The following is a 22887-nucleotide window of genomic DNA, read 5'->3' as shown; positions in this document are numbered from 1 at the left end:
CATCACCATCAATCTTAATTTTAAGTTGTAAAGGCAAAGAACTGAGGAAGTGTAAAGAGTCTGCCAATCAATGCACCCAGGAAAGGCAAGCCTGGAAACCCACTGTTACAGTTCTTTCTGTGTCAATCCCCAGACACCCTTACATCAATTTCTTATTTACCTGGCTTTACAGAAGGGAGATTAGTCCACAAGAATTTTATCTGGTGAAAGTCCAGGTAAAAATATGATAAGTCATTTGATTCTCTTAGAAAGCATTTCTAACTATAAAAATAAGAATTAATTTGGCCAACAGCCATTTTGACTTTTTCTGTTTTTAACTATGTTTGGTGTAGTAGATTAAACTCAATCCAAACAGAAATGAAATTAAGATGTATGAAAGCAGGTAAGAAAAGGAGAACAAACAAACAAACAAAACCTGAGCATTTTAGTGCCTTATAAGAAAAGGAAAGCAAAGAGAAACTTCAGAAAAATAGTAATAATTCAAGAGCTGTTTTTGATGTGACTAGTTGAGTTTTGAAAAATGACTGGCAAAAAGTTTTCTATTTTGTTGATGGCTGAATCTAATTTTAATATGAGACTGCTTCACTTTTTACTTTTATTTAGCAAGCCTGTCTTCTATATATAACCACTTTGGGGTTAAATTTATGATTCTAAGGTTGCTATATATGCTTTTCTGATTGGCTTGCCATATTCTAAGTGATATACAATAAATCTGGCAGTATATTCTGTTGAAGTAATAGCAGCTGGATTTAAATTACAGGTACTAAGTTATTAGGCAAGGCTAAGGAGTGATCACTCCATAATGTCTGGTACTAATGAGGTCCACAAACGGGGAGAAATACTACCTGTAAAGAGTTTATGATGCTTTCGATTCTTGGACCTAAGTAGAGAAGATATCAAGGAATCCGGTGACTTTAATTTGATTCTGCTGTTCAGAATTTACTTTTGGTGAATCTTACTTGTATGGTCTTTGTAATGGGAATAATCAACACCTATTTCATGAGACAACAATGTTGGAAGAACAGATGAGCTAATGTCTGAGAGGTACTTTAAGGCCCTTAGAGAAAGGCAGCATCTAAATACAAGGAATTATTATTATATAAGAAACCTAATTACTCTCAGCAGGAAGCAAACTAGCAAAGCAAAGGAGACCAACTTAATGAATAGTAGTAGTTGCAGTTGTATTAACTCTGGTGGGAAAGACAAAAAAGAAGTTCTGGCTATTCACAGATCATTTAGCGTTATCAAGATGGCGCCTCCTAATAACTTTAAAACTTCACAAGACTTGAGCTGATGAAGAATAATTTACTGCTGATGAATATAGTGGTAAATGGGGCCAGAAAAGTAGCAGGGATGCTTTCAAGTTAAAACCGTTTGTATTAAGAAATGCTTTTGCTTTGAGTAAGCTCATCTCAATAAGTCATTGTATATTCAGAAATGTAAATCTCTAAATCAAAACGGGAAGGCTAACACAGGTGGTTACTCCTTTCTCTTTTTCCAGTTACTGAATTAACCTTTTATTTTTCACACCATACCTTAAATAATCTCAAGGGGGAGGGAAACAGACAAAAACTGTTGAATCATATTAGCTTTGTTCTGTTGAATCACTTCCAGATCTATCACATCACTTACCATATCCCGGTTGACATGATTTTAATTCGGCTCTTCCTTACATGTTAGCAGATAAATAATGCATAAGAAAACTTGATTAGCTTTCTTATTAAAACATCACTCTAAATGAGAGGAGGCGCTAGAAGACAATACAGTTTTTACACGGCTTTCCCATGAGCAGTTGAATGGTTTGATGTGATAAATTTGCATAGTCTGAAGCACACAAAAGACTGATTAATTGAAACCCTTACAATGCTTTTGGAAGCAGCTATTGTAAAACAATAACCATAGGAACTTTACAAAATACACACGGCTGAATGTGTCAAGAGCTTAATAAAATGTGTTGAGGCTACATTATTTGGAAACAGAATTGAAGATTTTTATTCTGGGCCATAAAACACTAAACACCCTAATTTCAAAGCTTTAGTTGGATATTTACTGAAAGGTCAGAGGGTTACTGGCTAGTTACCAAAGACCAAAATTTCTTCTTAAAAAAGTAAATTAAATAAATTATTCTTACAATAAGGTGTCTGTGTGGACAAAATCACCCTGATTTCAAACATTAAAGTAAGAACTGCCAGAATTTCTTTTTGAACTAAAACTTTGAAGGATCACTTGGCATCATATACCTTATCTTGGGGCTCACACTGCTAGCCTCATTGGCCCCCATCTTCCCCTCCCACTTAGAGTCTTTCATTCAAGCAGGATCAAGCAAAGTAGGGAGCCAAAGACATCCAGACTTTGAAGCTTCAGACTAGCACAGGATTTTAGACGGTCTCAAGTGCTACATGAGTACAAGCTGTTATTACTATTATTTTAAATCAGTCTTTTCAATCTCTCAATTTTAGGAAGCATAACCAGAGAAAAGGTCAATCACAAATGAAGATACAGAAAAAGCAGTTTTTAACCAAACCTTGTTTAACATTCTTTCCTCTGGGCTTTCCTGCCACACACAAATTAATATTTTTTAACTCTCCACAATCTCTTTATAACTACTGAATAAGAATTCTTTATATGTTGCAAAGTCAGGGTAGGTTTTCTTTTCTTCTAATAAACTTTCAATCAAAATCTTAATAAATGAATTCAGCAGGCTGTTGAACAGTTTTTACTGATGCAAAATGGAGGCATGTGATCTTATATGGGAACTTATGTTGAACCAAGAGAAGGTCAATGATGAATCTTCCAAACAATTTTTACCATAAATGGTTGTAATCCTCATGAGCCAAAGATATATACACTGAACTATATACATTGAACTCTTTATGAGAAAACTGCATTTTTGATAAAACTATATTTCTATTTTGAAACAAAGGTTGACTTCACTTCATTAGAACTAGCGTCTGAGAGTTTAGTGGGAGATAGTGAGGAGTGTATGCCTTTATCTCAGATTTGTAGTTATTAAAAAGCTTCTGTTTGTCAGGACAAACACTCTTACTCAAATACAGTTTTTCCTCTCCTTAGGAACACTGTTTGGTATTGCTGCCTGATTCTGTGATCTGCAGGACCTTTGTTGGAGGTGCTAATCCTTTTTCACATGAGAGACTGAGAAATGTTCTTTCAGGGAAGTGATATATTGCTTTTTCCACCCCCTACATCAAAGGAGTCACTTTCTCCTCATTGCGAATGACAGCAAAAAAGGAAATCTGAAAATATAATAATTTGGTATGACTGAGCACTGAAATGAAACTTAACTTGGGAATTCCTTAAGTTGACAAACCGAAACAAACTAACTAGTGAATCTGTTCACTATTTTAATAAAAGCACTAACCATAAGGGTAAGCAACGTTTAAGATAAAAATGTTTGCTGTTGATGAGTTCTCTTCATATAGAACTAAAGCACAAAAGCCTTATACGAGTTAATTTGATTTGAAAAAAAAAAATTCAAGTTCCAAACCAGAATCCAATAAGCATTTTATATAAGTGTGTATAAAATACCCTTAATTCTGTCAAATAAAAATATGAACAGAGAGGGTCGGGCAGTAGCACAGCGAGTTAAGTGCACATGCCACCAAAGCACAAGGATCCCAGTTTGAGCCCCTGGCTCCCCACCTGCACGGGGTTCATCTCACAAGTGGTGAAGCAGGTCTGTGGGTATCTATCTTTCTCCCTTTCTGTCTCCCCTCCTCTCTAAACAACATCAATGGCAAAAATATCAATAATAACAACAACAAGGGCAACAAAATGGGAAAAAATGACCTTCAGGAGTAGTGGATTCGTGGTGTAGGCACCAAACCCCAGCAATAACCCTGGAGGGCAAAAGAAAAAAAGGGGGCGGAGAGCAGAAAGCATAATGGTTACGCAAATAGATTCTCATGCCTAAAGCTCCAAAGTCCCAGGTTCAATTCCCCACACCATGATAAGCCAGAGCTGAACAGTGCTCTGGTTAAAAAACAAAACAAACAAACACACACACACAAAAAGAAGCCACGAATGACTTTCCAGACACATATTCTGATCTATTTCACTGATGGAACAGCGTTTTATTTATATCTATTGTATAATACATGACTTTACCCTAAGCTACTTAGCAGTTTAGAACACTTGGAAAGAAGATCAAGACATCAGTGTTGTCACACTGATGCTTACAGTCTGTGGAAACTAAAGTCATTATTGGATATAAGGTGGAGTAGAGCTAGATGGAGAGCTCCAATTGGTATGATGAAACTTGGTGGTGGGTGTGGTAAAGTGTAAACACACACACACACACACACACACGTATCTTTATGAGGCTATACTTGGTAAAAACAAAATTATGTGACATTAAATATCATTAAGGGGGATTTTAAATAGAGTTTAATGCAAACCAGGAATCTGTATAAACATACAGGTAACTATATGTAACACACAGAGATTGATACAAATACACAGGTGCAAAATAAATGCACAGGTGCAAAATAAATGCACAGGTGCCACTTAAAGAAAAAAAAACTTCTTAATTTTATAATTTCTCCCCAACTGAATCTGAAAACTTTTCTTCCTTTGTAAACATATGGGCACATTATAACTTTGGTATATAGGATGCTGCTATAGTTCATCTCATTTCCCTAGTAGTTTGCATACTACTAAAGGATGAACTGCTCTAGAGATTCTTGATCAAAGGTCCGGCCCTTTTGAGCGAGTTGATTCATTACACATTTCCTGATGAGACACATAATGGACCTCTCAAGACCCAAAGGAGGAAAATCCTTCATTAAAATTCTTTGAATTTCTCATTGGAAGACTGTACTAGAATTCTCTTAGCTAAATGAGGAATTCTGCCTCCTAGACTAGAGTCATCTTTATGTTAACTGCAACTCTCTCTTCTTTAAAAAAAAAAAAAAAAAAAAAACAACTTTCTCCTTCCTCCATACTTCTATCTCTCTGCTTAGTCTCCCTCTACTCTTTAGTTCACTGATGGTGATGTTGCTTATTGAGTTTGTCACACTAAAAAAAAAAAAAATTATTTGGTTTACAGTCGACAAATACAGTTGTTGGTACACATGTAGGATTTCTCAGTTTTCTGCAAAACACTCTAACCCCCTGCCTAGGTCCTCCTTCACCATCATGCACCAGGACCTAAACCCCCAAGTCCTTTACTTTGGTGCAATAAACCAAACCCAGTCCTAATTCTGCTTTGTATTTTCCCTTCTGTTCTTATTTCTCAACTTATGTTTCTGAGTGAGATCATCCCATATTCATCCTTTCTCTTTTGGGCTTATCTCTCTTAACATGATTCCTTCAAGCTCTACCTAAGATGAGGTGAAGAAAATGAACTCAGCATTTTTAGTAGCTGAGTAATATTCCATTGTGTATATATACCACAACTTTTTTTTTTTTAGCCTTTCACAGCTACTAACCAAACACTCCTTCAGTGGGTCTTCTCTAGTCAACTGCATCTAATCTCTGTTTATCATATAGTACTGATGTAGATTCCCAGATCTGTATACTACATTCTACAGCTTCATTTCACTTATTCTTTCCTCTTCAATCTCCTTCATGAGTTCTCTGAGTCCTAATAGCATATAACTACTACAGATCAGCTATACATTCACCTTTGTTTAAGTTAGCTACTGATTACCTTTGGAGTGGTTAGGCTTGGGCAGGACAGAATGGTTCAGCTAAACTAAAATTTCAAGTCTTTTCTAATTGTTAGAGAATATATTTTAAGAGGCATTAGGTTGCAAAAATGAAATTTATAAACTATGTGTATACAAAAATAACCCCCCCACACAACAGCTTTCTCAAAATAAACTTATACCAGAAGACAAAAGTCAGGCAATCTGTAGGGCTATGTTGCTTTCTGAACACCGACAATGACAAATTTAATGCTCTAAATGGAGAAGAATGGTACGTAAAGATAGACAAAATGAAAATAATCTTTACTCATACAGAATACACACATCAACTTGCAGGTGATGCTACAAAGGAAAAAAAAAAACAGCATTTGCAAATAAATCCACATTTCAAGAGTGAAGACTAACTTCAATAAACCACTGCTTTACCCTGGCATCATCTTGACCAAAACAGAAACCTATCATTGCAGGACTCATGATGTGACACCTATACCCTGAAATCAAACAACATTTCTATCAGTTAATTTCTTGATGACCACAAATAGCAAAAATGGTGTGTGGGCTATAGTTCTCCATTTCATTTTACTTGTCAATACCAAATTCATTAAGGCCCAGTGCAGTTCCTCTTGAGCTGACATGAAGGAATGGGTATCTCTATGGCTTACAGATGGTTCCAGGGGTGTCCACTACATGGGAATGCTCTAAACCACTGTCAACACTGTCCATAACACTTCCTTCATGTGCCCCTCCTTTTTCAGGCTCTATTACCACTAAACATGATGAATGAGGAACACCATCAAAGTTGAGGGCTCAAAATTTCACCTCCTTTTCTATCTGCTCAAATTATTGTTAGAACTACTGGATAGTTTTGCTTATATGTGAAACCTAGAGAATTAAAATACACAAATTAGCCAAAAGAAACAAACAAATGAAGTAGCCAAAGTTCCTTTAAGATTTTGTGAGAACTATCGTGGTTACTGTTGGGAGGGTGGGTGTAATGTGAAACTAAACCCTATAATCTTATACTTTTTTAAAGTTTACTTATTTTTTATTGGACAGAGACAGAAACTGAGAGAGAAGGGGGGAGACAGGTAGAAAGAGAGAATCCTGCAGTACTACTTTATCATTCATGAAGCTTCCCCCCTACAGTTGGGCACTGGGGGCTTGAACTCAAGTCCTCAAACATTGTAACATATGCATTCAACCAGATTTACCATAGCCTGACCCCTAGTCTTATACTCTTTAAAACTACTACTGAGGGAGTCGGGCAGTAGCACAGCAGGTTAAGTGCACGTGGCGCAAAGCATGAGGGCCAACTTAAGGATCCCGGTTCCCCACCTGTAGGGGAGTCACTTCACAGGCAGTGAAGCAGGTCTGCAGGTGTCAGTCTTTCTCTCCCCCACTCTGTCTTCCCCTCCTCTCTCCATTTCTCTCTGTCCTATCCAGCAACGGCAACAACTATGAAAAACAAGGACAATAAAAGGGAAAATAAATAAATATTTTTAAAAAAAGAATATAAAAAAAAAACAACTACTACTGAGTGAATCTGGGAAGTAAGGCACCCTAGTGTTCTTGCTCCTGGGATCATCACTTATTTCTCAGTGTAGCTCCCACCTTCCTGTGACTTAGACCTTGGAGAGGAGTCTTCATGAGCCCAGGATTTGAGCAGCACCAGGTTCCAGATGCTACCATGATGCCAACTTGAATTCCCTGGGCAGATGGCCTCACCTATGTGTCCTGGAGCCCTGCTGCTCCAGAGCCCTGACCCACTAGAGAAAGAGAGAGACAGGTTGGGACTAGGTATTGACCTGTCAACGTCCATATTCAGTGGGGAAGCAATTACAGAAGCCAGACCTTCCACCTTCTGCACCCCATAATGATCCTGGGTCCATAATCCCTGAGGGATAAAGAATAGGAAAGCTTTCAAGGGAAAGGATGGGAAGTGGAACTCTGGTAGCGGGAATGATGTGGAGTTGTACCCCTCTTAACCTATGGTCTTGTCAATATTTCCATTTAAAAAATGTTAAAAAAAAAAAAAAAAGAAAGAAAACAAAAAAACTACTACTTAGGGGGCCGGGCAGTAGCGCAGCAGGTTAAGCACACATGGTGTGAAGCGTAAGGATTGAACTAAGAATCCCGGTTCGAGCTCCTGGCTCCCCACTTGCAGAGGGTTCACTTCACGGGTGGTGAAGCAAGTCTGCAACTGCCTTTCTCTCCCCTGCTCTGTTTTCCCCTTCTATCTTGATTTCTCTCTATCCTATCCAACAACGACAAGGGCAACCAAAAAAAAAAAAAAAAAGGAAAAAATGGCCTCCAGGAGCAGTGGATTTGTAGTGCCAGCACCGAGCCCCAGCAGTAATCCTGGAGAATGGGGGGGGCGGGGGGGGAGACTACTACTGAAAAACAATTTAAGACTTTTTTGATAAGACTGTGAGTTTTAAGCAAGATTACCAAATTTTGACCAGAGGGCCAATTAAAAGTTGTGTGTGTGGTTAAGGGTAGGGCTAGGGAGCATAAATGCAAAAAGACTTTAATGCCTGATGCTCTAAAGTTCCAGATTCATTTCCCTGCACCAAAACTGTAAACCAGAGGTGAACAGTGATCTAGAAAAAAAATAAAATTAAAGAGACAAAAGAAAGAAGAAAGAGAAGGAGCAGAAGAAAGAAGATGTAGTAGTAAGTAGTAATAGTAATAGTAGCAGTAGTCATCATTGTCATCATCATAGAGCGTACTGGCAGGCATTTCTATCACTCTGGATTGGTGGCAGAGGAGTGCTATGTAAAGTTACTTATCCAGAAAGCTTGAAGCTTATAAAATAATCATCAAAGACCATAAGTTTGCAATAAAATGATTTTAAAAATTAAATATATTTAATTCCTTTCTCAGAAGGAAATACCAGGGTAGATTGTAATCTTGGAGGCAGAGTGGTGATGGATTCTCAGAATAGAGCCATCTAATTGGATTTTGCAAAATGGGTAATGCACTCAAAATTTAAAGGGGAAAAAAAAAAATCTAGATTTGAATCTGACCCTGCCAGCACTACTAGTGGTTTGCAAGGTACTCACCTCTCTGAGCTTAAAATTCCTATACTGTACAGTAGGACTAGTAGTACTTGTCAAAATTGAAAAGGTTAAGAGATAGAATATAGATAAAGGGGGTCAGGTGGTGGCGCAGCGGGTTAAGCATACATGGTGCAAAGTGCAAGGACCAGCATAAGGATCCCAGTTGGAGCCCCTGGCTCCCCACCTGCAGGGCAGTCTCTTCACAGGCAGTGAAGCAGGTCTGCAGGTGTCTATCTTTCTCTACTGCTCTCTGTCTTCCCCTTTTATCTCCATTTCTCTCTGTCCTATCATACAACGAACGACATCAACAACAATAAAAACTATAACAAGGCTACACCAACAAGGGCAACAAAAGGAGGGAAAAAAAGAATATAAAAATGTCATACATTGGGGCTGGGTGCTGGCACACCCAATTGAGTATACACATTACCATACTTAAAGATCTGGGTTTGAGCCCCTGCTCCTCACCTATAGGAAGGAAGCATCAGGAGTGGCGAAGCAAATGTCTCTCTTTCTCTCTCTCTTTTTGTCTCCTGTTCCCCTCCCTCTCAACTTCTCTGTCCTACCTAATAAAAAAGAGGGAAAAAAAATGGTCATCAGAAGCAGTGGATTTATTGTGCAGGCACTGAATCCCAGAAATAACTCTGATGGCAATAATAAATAAATAAACAAGATAGAAGAAAACAATGCCATAGATTATTAACACACAAAGTTAAAAAAAAAAAAATATCAGGTAACTTCCCAAATCCCTGATCTCTTTTTGTAGCTCTAGGACTTTTATTGGGCTGTTGGAAAAGTCATGACATATTTCTTCAGGTTTTCTGTGCAAAAATGCATCATGATTTTTCTGACAACCTAGTATGTCTCACCATCCACTTAACATCTCCATTTGGAGTCTAATGGAATCTAGTGCTCCACTTGAAGTATCTTAAACTTGAGGTCCAAATTCTCACCCTCCCCCCCCAACAAAAAGCTATTCCTTCTCTAGATCTCCCTATCCTGGGAAACGGCACTTGTCACTTGCTCAGGTCACAAACCTCACCCTCATTCTTATCTTCCTAAACATCTCAATCAACAACAAAAATCCTGTTTGCCACAGCCTATCACTTTGACCACCCTGCTCCATATCACCTTCTCTCTTAACTGGACCACCCTGCCCTCATCTGCTTCTCATGTGGAATTTAGGGCAATCTCTTACAATGCTAAATTACCCCATTACACCACTCAACAGTCCTATTGGGCCCCAGGCTTAAAGTCTAAATTCCCATTCTTTGGCTAGAAGGTGAGGTTCGTTATGCTCCTGTCCTATTCCTCTCACCATACCTCATACTATATTCTTCCTTAGGCATATGCCTGGCAAAAACTGGCCTTTATTCTGTTTTCTGCATATACTAAGCTCATCCATGCCTCGAGGTTTTAGAACTCAATTCTCCCAGTCTATCTACTTGACTGACTCCTTTTCATCCTTCAAGTTCTTATTACTAAAGTACACCCCTCATCTCTAAATCAATGACTCTTTCATTATATATATATTTATATTTAAAATACAATCACTTATCATATCCTTAAATATCATGCTTTTATCTCCTCTTCTCTTTTGCCTTTTTCTTCCTCCCAAGAGAACAAAAATTGTAGGAGTGCACAGGCCCTGTCAGTGCTGTTTATTACTGCATTTCAGATATCTAGTATAGTGCCTGGTACACATTGTAAGTTTCAGTTGCTCTGTAATTAGTGCCCTCATTTACAGGTCTAAAACCAGAGTCTATTGCCCTCTTTCCTCTTTTTCTGAAATTATTTATTCAGGTCAGTCAAGAAGTCCCTCAGTTTGTTATTCTCTGTTGCTCACCTATTTTCTTTTGTAGACACCACCTTCATCACAACCCTTCAAGTTCATATCCTCTCTCATTTCTGAAGCCTTCCTTTCCTACCTTCCCTGCCAGAAAGATACAAACAGATCTAGCAGCAGCTGCTGACACCCTGAGTTTAGGCTGAGCCCCAGACACTGTATTCATTGCTCCACACATATCATTTGGTTTAATCCCAGTAACAACTCCTAGGAAACTGTCTCCACTACAAAGAGAAAGAGATTGAAGCATAAAGGGGGTAAAACAGCTCACTTAGAGCTCAAAACCTTTCTCTTGTTGCTGTACTTTTCTCTGAAGACTTGCTTTAAATGGCACTCAGAAGGTGGTCGTGAAGAAAAGGGGAACATGCTCACAGGGCAGGAATAACATTAAAGTGCACTTGAGTTCAACTTATCATCAGATTGGCGCCTCTACTGAATAAATGCCTCAGAAAGCATCAAGGGCTTTCCTACACAGGAAAAGTCATCTACCAAAGAAAAGGTAAAAGGAATTTAACATTTAACTGGGAAGATGAATTCAGACTACACTTCTGTGCAAAGTGGAGCAAGGTATGGGGCTAATCACAGAACACAGACTAAAAGTCACCCCAGTCCTCAGCAAGTGCTTTTCCCACTCACCACCAACTCTCACCTGGGCTACTGGAATATCCTTTTCTCTGCTGTCACAGCTTCCTCCCTCTTGCCTTACTACAGTCTGCTTTAAACATGAGCCAGAAAAAGTCATAACACGTTTTCATCTGTCCAGACTGCTAAGGTGGTGCTTCCTCTCAAAGTTAAAAACCACAGTTCACAGAGTGACCCATAAGCTTTCATCTCTGACTGCTTTGCTTCTGGCCATACACGCCTCTGGGCCAGCCCTCCAGGTTAGCCACAGCTCCATGCCTTCCTTTTACCACAACAGCCTTCAGAGGTGAGGGTTTGCTCTCTGTTTCTTTCTAGGTCTTTATTCCAATAGTATCTTTTCAATGTTCCTCAACTACTTTACCTAATATTTCAACCACTAACCATCACTATTGCACATGCTGCTTATTATTCTCCCCTATCTTTTATTTATCTCAGCACTTACCATTACTTCTCTTGTCCCCATGTCTCCCCAAAAGGGCTGGAATTACTTATTTATTTATTTTTATGAGAAACAATGTGGGAAACTGACAAGGCCAGCATGCAGGATATGAAGTGCTAGAAATCAACCCCAGGGTCCAGGAATGCAAGTCCTATCCTCTACTGCTGAGATACCACCCTGGCTTACTTTTTAATATTTAGAAGTTACTTGGTCAGCAGGTAACACTTTTTTTTTTTTTGTATAGACAAGTACAGAGAAAAGATGATATGAAGAAAAGGGAAAAAATGGCCATCTACAATTCAAGGTAAGAAGCTTCAAAAGAAAATATTCCAGCAAATACATTAGACTTCCAGAACTACAATAAAAATAAATGCCTATTGTGTAAACTACCCTTCTAGTACGTGATAGCAGTCCTACCAAGCTACTACAGAGCATTTCCTAACCATGTTTGAAAACATCTCTGGGACACATAAGATGTGGCTCTTCATAGCCTTAGAAAGCCCAGGTTCTATCGAGAGCTCCTAGGGAAACTGGGGACCAATCACACATCTCATCTATTGCCAGTTCATAACAAATGGGCTGAGATGCTCTAGCTCAAAGAATAACCACCACAGACCTATGAAGAAAGAGGGGGGACACTATAAAGAAGAACTTGGAAGGAGTAGATCTGAAATGACTATTAATTATGTGGAAAACTATTAAGAGATTATTGTTATTATAAGAGAATGGTAGTAAGAATAGAGAAAACTAGGCAATTTTCAAAAATGAGATTATTAATTTTGGGAGGAAATTATAGAACAAAGAAAATAATAAAAAATAGGGCGGGGAAGATAGCATAATGGGTTATGCAAACAGACTCTCATGCCTGGGACTCTAAAGTCCTAGGTTCAATCCCCTGTACCACCATAAATCAGAGCTGAGCAGTGCTCTGGTTGGTCTCTCTCTCTCATCTCTCTCAAAAGTAAAATCAATACAATATTTTAAAAAATACTTAGTGTGGGACTGAATATTTATGCAATCATAAATATGTAATCTTAACCCTAAATTATGATAAAGCTACTCAGAGAATGGAGACAGAAAACAGGAAAGACAGGAAACAAAGTGCTAGGTGCTATAATAGATCATAATTCTAAATCAACAGGTAATATTTAAAATGAATGAGTAAATATTTATATAGCTGTATAAGAATATAAACTAAGAGGGACTAGGAAATTGTTCATAGTACAGCACCCAACTTAGCATGCAGAAAGCACTGGGAGCACGATGACATAGGGGCATCTCTCCTTCTGTCTGTTTCTCCCTCTTTGAAATAAAGTGGGGAAAGAAAAAAAAAGTTGGGGGAGTCCGGCAGTAGTGCAGCAGGTTAAGTGCACGTGGAGCAAAGCGCAAGGACCGGCGTTAAGAATCCCAGTTCGAGCCCCCAGCTCCCCACCTGCAGGGGAGTCACTTCACAGGTGGTAAAGCAGGTCTGCAGGTGTCTATCTTTCTCTCCCCCTCTCTGTCTTCCCTTCCTCTCTCCATTTCTCTCTGTCCTACCCAACAACACCATACTAACAGTTTGGAAACAATGCTACAGTACATACATTTTACCTAGAGGTCTATATACACAGGCACTTACTAACTAGTGTGCTTCTCATTTTCCAAAGTAGTATTTTGTCTGGACTGCATATATATGCATTCATGTGTAATATATAGATTAAAACTTGTAATATATAGAGGAAAATGAATTCACTGAGTAGAAATTCTGTCCCTTTTTCAATACCTTCAAATTCACTCATATATTTTTTTATTATTATTTTATATATTTATTTATTTTCCCTTTTGTTGCCCTTGTTGTTTTATTGTTGTAGTTATTATTGTTGTTGTCGTTGTTGGATAGGACAGAGAGAAATGGAGAGAGGAGGGTAAGACAGAGGGGGGAGAGAAAGATAGACACCTGCAGACCTGCTTCACCGCCTGTGAAGAGACTCCCCTCCAGGTAGGGAGCTGGGGGCTCGAACCGGGGTCCTTACACTGGTCCTTGCTCTTCGTGCCTCACGCGCTTAACCCGTTGGGCTACCGCCCACTCCCCTCACTCATATATTGTTGTCAACTATCTATTAAGTATTTACTATGAGAAAAGTTTTATTAGGCTTTATGAGAATATAAGGATATGGTCTGTATCCTCAAGAAGTTTAAGAAGAGACTCACACTTTATTTCTATCCAGGAAATCTATCAAGTAAAATAGAAGCTGTGAATAAGGCTTTGGTTACCAAAGAATGTCTTAGAAGGCACCTCAGAAACTGTCAAGACCAGGAGAGGAGAAGCAGTTTCAATATAGAGTCCCTGGTAAGCAATATAATACACCAAGAAATTAAAACACACATTCTCTCTTTCTGCCTCCAGTCGCTGGGGCTCAGTGCTGACACTATGAATCCACCACTCCTAGTGGCTATTTTTTCCTTTTTTCCTTTAATTTTTTTTTGTTTAATAGTACAGAAAGCAATTGCGAGAGGAAGGGGAGTTGGAAAGGGAAAGATAGACACCTGCAATTGTTTCACTGCTTGTGAGGTGTCCCTAATGAAGATTGGGAGTGGGGGGTTCGAACCAGGATCCTTGCATGTGTCCTTGCACTTAGTACTATGTGCACTTAACCAGGTGCACCACTACTTGGCACCCGCACCCCCCGACACCCTCCAGAGAATGAAGGAAAGACCTCACAACAGTGCTTCACTGCTTGTGAAACTTTTCCTATGTAGTTGCATCCATGTAGTGGCTGAGGGCTTCAACCTGGGTGCTCGCACATGGTCAAGGCTGTACTCTATCTGGTAAGCTACCTGTTGGACCCTAAATATGAACCATTCATAAAAATGAAGTCTTAATTTTTTGGACTCCTACTTGTACTTCAGTAGGTATGTAGTCCAGAATATATGTATAATTATAATTAGGGCTGAGCAGTTGTAAGAAAATTAAATAACATAGAGAAACAATACACAATTGATTTTAAATATCATCAAAAGACAGTTGACCTGAGAAACAAAACAAGAGTAATTTTGGTGACATTTTTTAAACATACTTAATTTTTGTTACTGTAGTCATAGTCAGGGTTTTCACTTCAACTGCTCATGAAACTTCCCCATTGCATGGTGCTCCCATGTGGTGGTGGGGGAGGGAAGGAATCACATCCAAGTCCTTGCAGGTGATGAAATGTGCACTCTATCAAGGGATATATCTCTAAGCACCCATACTAAATTTTTTCAATAGGAGACACTATAAAATATTGCTCACATCTGTGATTTAATTTTGATATATTCTATTTTTTAAACAAGTTGATAAATTGAACAATTTACCTTTTTGCCCATGACGACTGCTGAATTTATCCCCAATTTCTGGGCGTCTTGTCTGTCTCAGCAGCATTTTGATCAAAAAAGCATCTTCAGCATTCGAAGATATCATCACTTTTTCAATATATGAATCCGTTGCCCCTTTGTAGCTAAAATTAGTAGAAGTTAACTAAAACAGAACTCTCAAAGTGTCCCTTGTGAACCTATTATCTCCAGGCTACAGTCTATGTAACATCTACCACAGACTAGTCTGACATTCCCACCTTGGACATTGAAAATAATATATATGTATCAACATTAAATTAAACCATTACAATTTCCCTCTTACCCATCTTAGAATAAATAGTAATGTTTATAACTTATTTCTCATGACGCAGTTGTGATTTAGTTTTAATTTCACCACATATATTACTAACACACTGTCATTCTTCATTACTCTTTTTTTTAATATTTATTTTATTTATTTATTCCCTTTTGTTGCCCTGATTACTCTCTTTTCTTCACTACTCTCTTTTATTGATGGCTAGAGAAGGTAAGCACTTGCTGAGGGGATATGCCTAAAGTGGTAGTGGGATTTGAGTTGAACCCCTTGAGACTTTGCTATCACTAATTCCTGACTAATCTCATTCAGTTTCATATTGTATCATACTTTAGAGTTCTGAGGAAATCTAAAGTTGAATGAATTTAAGTCTTTCCTTGTACAGATTAGAGAAAAAATGAAACACAACAAAAAACACTGAAGCCAAAAGAGTGAGTATCTTTTTCATGTAGGCTAATACACAATAGAAGTAGTAGTAAATCCCAGCTATATATTCTGGCATATAAAGGATGCCACTCTATGACCAATGTGTATTTTATCTCACGTGTGTGTGTGTGTGTGTGTGTGTCATTTTAAGAATGAATTCACTACTTCATGCTGACCTTTTCAGATAGAGGAGTCAGGTGGGGAAGGAGTATGGGAAGAAATCACAGCATGAAGCTTCCTTCAGCATGTTGAGGGCCTGATTTGGACCTGGCTTGTCTACATGGCAAAGCAGCATACTACCCCAGTGAACTATTTTGGCAGTTCTAATTTATTCTTTAAGAACACAATCTGTCCTCAGCATCTAACAAATGAATTCTCAAATATCTATAACATAAGCTTAGCAAGGTGTACTGGTTCTTACAAACCCAAGTACCTCTATGTCTATATGGCCATTATTTTGCTCCTCCTTCCAGTAAGATTTCTGTCTGTTTGGCCCACGACTTGAACCCAGGTCTGCAGATCTGTGTGATTTCACAGATATCCTTTATAGAAACTATTAGAACATACAATTACTGTTTCTCGTTTTTCACCCCTCCAAGATCTAACTTCTAATCCTTACAATGCCTTCACAACTGTGTGTGTGTGTGTGTGTGACTTTTCTAGTGTATTTCCAAGGCAAAACCAATACATACGTAATGGGCACATCTTTGTACTGTGGTTGCTGTGGGACGTTACTTCCTTCCAAAGGGATCTGAGTTACTGTAGGCATGGACTTATTTACAAGCACTTGTTTGTTTTGAACTTTTTCACCTAAAAGAGAATGGTGTTAGGTATATCTCTATCATCTGGGTGGAATGCAAAGATTATGTAGGTGTTAAAGTATGTGATTAGGTTTGGCCCATGAAATCTAGACACAGAAAGCCTGTATAGTGGACATAAGAGTTCAGCAAGGCTCATCTGTAATTCTGTAGTATGTTTGAAAACAAACAAACAAACATATATATGGATCACAAGAGGGCCAGGTGCAGGAAAACCTGATTGGGTGCACATGTGACAATGTACAAAGACCCAAGTTGAAGTCTCTAGTCCCTACTTAATGGGGGAAAACTTCCTAAGTGGTAAAGCAATGTTCCAAGTCTCTCCCCCTACCCCTCTCACTTTCTGTCAAATAAATATAAATTAAAAAATAATCACAGGGGAGTCAGGTGGTAGTGCAGTGGGTTAAGAGCATGTGACAGAAAGCACAGGGACTGGCGTAAGGATCCCTGTAGGGGAGTCACTTCACAAGTGGTGAAGCAGGTGTACAGGTATATCTATCTCTCTCTCCCCCTCTATCTTCCCCATCTCTCTCCATTTCTCTTTGTCCTATCCAACAACAATGACATCAATAATAACTACAACAGTAAAAAACAAGGGCAACAAAAGGGAATATATATATAAATAATCACAGGGTATAAAAAATTAGGAAAATGATTTTACTAACAAGATAATCATGTAAATAGGCAGCAACTTCATATATCTTTTAGAGCATAAGAAAAGGTTTCAAATATTTATTCTTTTAAGTAATTACCTCTCCCCACCCCCAACCAGAGCACTGTTCAGCTATGGCTTATGGTAGTGCTACAGATTGAACCCAGGACCTCCAGGCCTCAGAAATGAAAGTCTGTTGAGTAAACCACTGTGACCACATTAGCAGTTATTTCACCACTAACCAGAGGCAATAAGGAAAGTTGTTTTTTCCTGTCCCCCACCTTTATTTAATTTAATTTATTTATTTTACCAAATATTGATAAATATTGTGGAATAACTTTTATAATTTCAAAAAGTATATAATTCATGTTTTTATTTTATTTTATTTTACCTGGAGAACAAATACCATCTACATCTAAAACTTCATGTCGCCAAATGGGTTTCTTTGTAGTAGCATCCAACATTGGCCCCATTACTTTATCAAAAGTCTGATTGGTATATCTTTTCAATGTGCACTTAGCATTTTTATATACAAGGCAACGTCCAAAACCTATGAAATAAAAATGGTGTCAGAACACAATACAAAACTGTAAGAAAGCACGACTTTTGTGTTGATCAACAGCCCAACCCACTTTACCCTATATTCCCATCTCAACAAAACCCAAACTTATCTATTTGCCTAATCTGAGAACCAGCAAAACCAAGAAACAATCTGGCAATGTATAAAGAATCAGCTCATGGGGCCCTATTCGGGGAGTCCTGAGATTCCCAAACAAACATGATGGGCCTAGACCTCAAATAAATATCCCTATCTCCATTGTTACAGGTCATCTCTATCAGGAACAACAAAATACATGCCTTTGTGGGGCCCCCATAGGACCTTGCCCTCAACTTGAATCAATAACGGTAGAGAATGTTCCATCCTCCAAAGGGAGGATGGACAACATACTCTATGCTACACCTGAGGAAGATGGGTCAATTTGGAGGCAGCTTGGAATGTTCCTACTCATGACCACAGAATGTGAGTTCAAATCTACAGGGATGCAGAGGTCACATAGGCTCCTAAGCTGAATATGGGCCCCAGATCAGATCAAATCAATGGGGTTTACAGTCAACAATATTTATACACCTTTCCCATATTAGGGAGCTACTCTCTTCCCTGATCCAGCTTTCTGTTCCTTTTCCAGCCATGACATCATCTCCCCAGATAATAACTTGGATATACAGATTTCAGGCTCAGGGGAAAAAAAAACACAAAAAATTAGTATAGCCACAGGCCCTTTGGAATATAACTAAAATATGCCTAATACCTTTCTACAAAATGGAGCATCCCCCAACTCTTCATCTGCACTATTCCAGCCTTTAGGTTCATGATTGGTCAACAATTTGTTTGGCTTTGTATGTTAACTCTCTTTTCAGCCATCAGGTTCCAGATGCCAGCAGGATGCCAACCAGACTTCCCTGGAGAGACAAACCCACCAATATGTCCTAGAGCTCTGCTTCCCCAGAGCACTTCCCCACTAGGGAAAGAGAGAGGCAGGCTAGGAATATGGATTGACCTGTCAACGCCCATGTTCAGTGGGGAAGCAATTACAGAAGCCAGACCTTCCACCTTCTGCATCCCACAATGACCTTGGGTCCATACACCCAGAGGCTTAAAGAATAGAAAAGCTGGGAGTCGGGCTGTAGTGCAGCGGGTTAAGCGCAGGTGGCGCAAAGCACAAGGACCGGCATAAGGATCCCGGTTCGAACCCCGGCTCCCCATCTGCAGCGGAGTCGCTTCACAAGCGGTGAAGCAGGTCTGCAGGTGTCTATCTTTCTCTCCTCCTCTGTGTCTTCCCCTCCTCTCTCCATTTCTCTCTGTCCTATCCAACAATGACAACAACAATAAAACAATAACAATGACAACAACAATAAACTATAACAATAAAACAACAAGGGCAACAAAAGGGAATAAATAAAAAAATAAATATTAAAAAAAGATCTTTAAAAAAAAAGAATAGAAAAGCTATGAAGGGAGGGGATAGGATACAGAGTTCTGGTGGTGGGAATTGTGTGGAGTTGTACCCCTCTTATCCTATAGTTTTGTCAATGTTTACTATATATATATATATATAGATATATATATAGATATATATTCAGCTCAAACTTCACTATCTACTGTCCCTCTGAAAGGAAACATACATAAACTAGAATCTCTACAACTATATTATAGTATAAACTTGTACTTTGTCATGTTGGAGAGAGGTAAGAAAAAATCTTTAAGTGTCATTGTGATTCATTTAGAGCACAGATTCACCAGGTATGAGAATTCCAATAAGCTACAGAAATGACCAGGCTTAATTCCTCTATCTTATAGGCACTATGAGTTAAGCACAAAGAAATTATGTGGTCCAGATTCCCCAAGAAGTTAGTGGCAGAGTTAAGTACAGATTAAGCTTATTGACTTAGGATTCTCTGTCCAGATTCTCTTCATATATAACTCCTGCTAATCTTCTCTAGAAACTTTTATCTGGGGCCGGGTGGTGGCACACCTGGTTGAACACACATTATTACAATGCTCAAGGATCGGGATTCAAGCCCCTGGTCCCCACCTGTAATGGGAAAGCTTTGCAAGTGGTGAAGTAGTGCTGCAGGTGTCTCTCTGTATCTCTCCCTCTCTATCTCCCCACTTCTATCAATTTCTCTGTTTCTATACAATAAATAAAGATAACAAAATTAAAAAAAAAAGTTTTTATTCAACTTTTGGCATTTAGACAAAACCCAAACATGCAACCAAATGTCTAATTTTTCTTCAGAGAATATAAATAAAGAGTTAAGTTATTAAAATTCTTTTTCAGTAGAGACTTAACTTTAAGATGATAAAATTACAGGGGTATAGTCCCACAATATACTCACCAGCAAAGCTCTGTGCCCCCTTACACCTCCATAACCAACCTAGTTTACAAAAAGTCTTAAGGGCAGTGCAATAAAATTATTTTAATGCCCTGTCCTAATGATTATAATTTATTTTCATTATATTTTGTGTAAGTGTGTGTGTATGTGAGAAGGGGGGGTAAGGGAGAAATTTTGAGATAAAGAATCTAAGCATTAAGAAAAATAAGCAAACTGAACAGAAGAAAACCACTAAATGGAACAAAAGCATCACTGAATTCCACAAAAGATCCATCAGTTGTAGTCATTCTTTCAACACTAAATATCATTTCCCAAAAATACAGAGCTGTATTTCTTTCTCTGCCTTAGCTCACCCTACCCTGTTCTCTCTTTTATCCATGAACCTGTGGTGAAGCAGTTCTTAAACTGGGTACTCTTTCTCTTACTTCCCCTAGAATACAATTAGTTATGTCAGAATTTACTTAAATAAGATAGTAATTCAAGAGTGTCAGTTATTACTGATGAAATAAATTTAGTAGCCTTCATTTATGATTTTCTACCCAAAACAGAACCCTATCAATAAATCACAAAAATGAATTTGGAAAATCAGTCTGGGAAAGGTAGGCGGGATGAAAGCTCACTCAGCAGAAAATACACTTTGTCATGTCCCAAGTCCAAGTCCGCAACACCACACTGGAGCACCATGGAAAGCAACAAGGTGGAAAGTGGGAGTGGTGCTTCCATATTTCTCCTTTTTTCTTCCTCTCTGTCTCTTTCCATATGAAACTGAAAGGAAAAAAATCTATGGGAGCAAAGGAATCATGTAGGTTCGAGGCCTTAGTGGCATAAAAAATAAATAAGACGGTGACTGTGGATAAAGCAACACAGTTCTGCAACTAGATAATAGATGAAGATATCTGTGTGTCTCTGAGCAAGGATTTAGTCATTATGGATCCTATTAAATTGCCTATAGCCACAGTAAACTCAGCTAGAGAGTCAACTGCTTTAGAAACATTATATGATTTTGAAATTTTGTACAATGGCCCATAACTGCAATATGCTGGAATATAATGTAAATTTGAACTATATTTAATCAAGAAATATTTTCTTCTAAATGTATTATGAACATTTTGCTAACACGTGTTAGCTTAAAAGATAAGAGACAGGGAGTCAGGCAGTAGTGCAGTGGGTTAAGTGCATGTGGCACAGAGTGCAAGGACCAGCATAAGGACCGGCTCACCACCTGCAGGGGAATCCCTTCATAGGCGGTGAAGTAGGTCTGCAGGTGTCTTTCTCTTCCCCTCTCTGCCTTCCCTTCCTCTCTCCATTTCTTTCTGTCCTATCCAACAACAATGGCATCAATAACAACAACAATAATAACTACAACAATAAAACAACAAGGGCAACATAAGGGAATAAATAAATAAATAAATATTAAAAAAAATAACCTTAAAAAAAAAGACGCAATAAACTTAGATCACTAAATTGTGTTTCAAAGTTTCTGGCAGATATCATAAAGTCTTCAGATTGCCACATAAATGTTTCCAGTTAATCAGAACAGAAAACATCTAGTTTTAAAGCATAGTTGTTGTCATTTGGTGGGGAAAAAAAAAAGGCATAAATTAAGTGCAGCCAACGTTAATGCCAAAGACACATGTCTAGGAGTGCTATTATGGCTGCCTAGCAACTACAAAGAGTGAAGGAGAAGGCACAGTAGTTATGCCAGACAGGAAAAAGAGAAGAAGAGACTATGAGAAAAAAATCAGACTCCAGATCAAAAACATTTTATTCTTTTAAGCATATGTCAGCATATGTCCCCCCCTCCCCCCCCCCCTCTCTCTCTCTCTCTCTATATATATATATATATATATATACACACTAACTTTTGCCATTTTACTGACAGAAATGTGTAACGGTATATGGGTAGATAGACTTTAAGAATCATTTTTATGCAAAATTTGCTACTATACTCCCTTCTATACCCTTCTGCCCTTTTCAAATAGTTTTGCTGTTTTATCATTAGATATGTTGAAAACTATATTTGATTTATTGTAATTCCTATTAGAAAATAAAATTTAGATGTTTGCTGATGAGACACCAAAAGAAAGACTTCTTAGTGTGCATTTAACAAATTATTTCCGCAGAGAACTCATAAAAAAAGTTAACATCAAGCTACCAATAAAATGATGTAAAAAAGTTAACATAAAGCAACCATCTCTAGTTTGCTTAAAAATTCAAACTACCTGAAACAAATATTAACATGCTGGTTCCAGATGATTTTTATACTGAGCATCCTATATCTGACTATGCAAAAAGTACTTTTGGTGTCAGAGCTTTGAACCTTTACTTACCTCTGTCCAGGGAGGCCTTGTTTAAAACAAGAGCATCTTCAATATCATAGCCACTATAACTCATCACAGCGACTGTTGCATTCTGTCCAGCAGGCAGTTTCTCAAATTCTATTAACTCAATGGTCTTTGTTTTAACCATGGGTTTTTGTGGATATGCTAGTAGATACATAAGAGTATCAATTCTGTTCCGCTGATTGTACCCAATAGTACCTTCATTGACATGAAAGAAAACAAAAACACAACTTTTTATATTATAAAGAATAATTAGCTAGCACTAGATACAGAGATGAATGTATTAGTTTCACTAAGATGAAGAAAATCTTCAGGTCAAACATTTCAAAAGCGATACCTTCATAGTTGTAAACAATTTTTACAATAAACTTTTCTCACTAATATTTTTCAATCCTAAAAAAAGAAGAAAAATCACATGTAGAATCTACAAGTCTATGGGGAGAATACAGGTCCATGAAG

General features: G+C 38.2%; 1 protein-coding gene across 1 annotated transcript in view; it reads right to left on the bottom strand.

Annotated features, from left to right (window-relative positions):
* POLR3B (RNA polymerase III subunit B) overlaps nt 1–22887 on the bottom strand; it is a 133685-nt gene that overhangs the window by 20893 nt on the left and 89905 nt on the right. Inside the window, exons 20-23 of the mRNA XM_060194341.1 lie at nt 22417–22626; nt 17583–17741; nt 16414–16531; nt 14983–15125 (exon numbers count right to left, since the gene is read on the bottom strand). Coding sequence (XP_060050324.1) covers nt 14983–15125; nt 16414–16531; nt 17583–17741; nt 22417–22626 — 630 coding nt within the window. The remainder of the gene's footprint in view (nt 1–14982; nt 15126–16413; nt 16532–17582; nt 17742–22416; nt 22627–22887) is intronic.

Source organism: Erinaceus europaeus, chromosome 7, assembly GCF_950295315.1.
Source record: "Erinaceus europaeus chromosome 7, mEriEur2.1, whole genome shotgun sequence".
In the NCBI taxonomy this organism is placed as follows: Eukaryota; Metazoa; Chordata; class Mammalia; order Eulipotyphla; family Erinaceidae; genus Erinaceus; species Erinaceus europaeus.
Note: the sequence above shows the minus strand (reverse complement) of the source record. Positions and strands in the feature narration are given on the sequence as shown.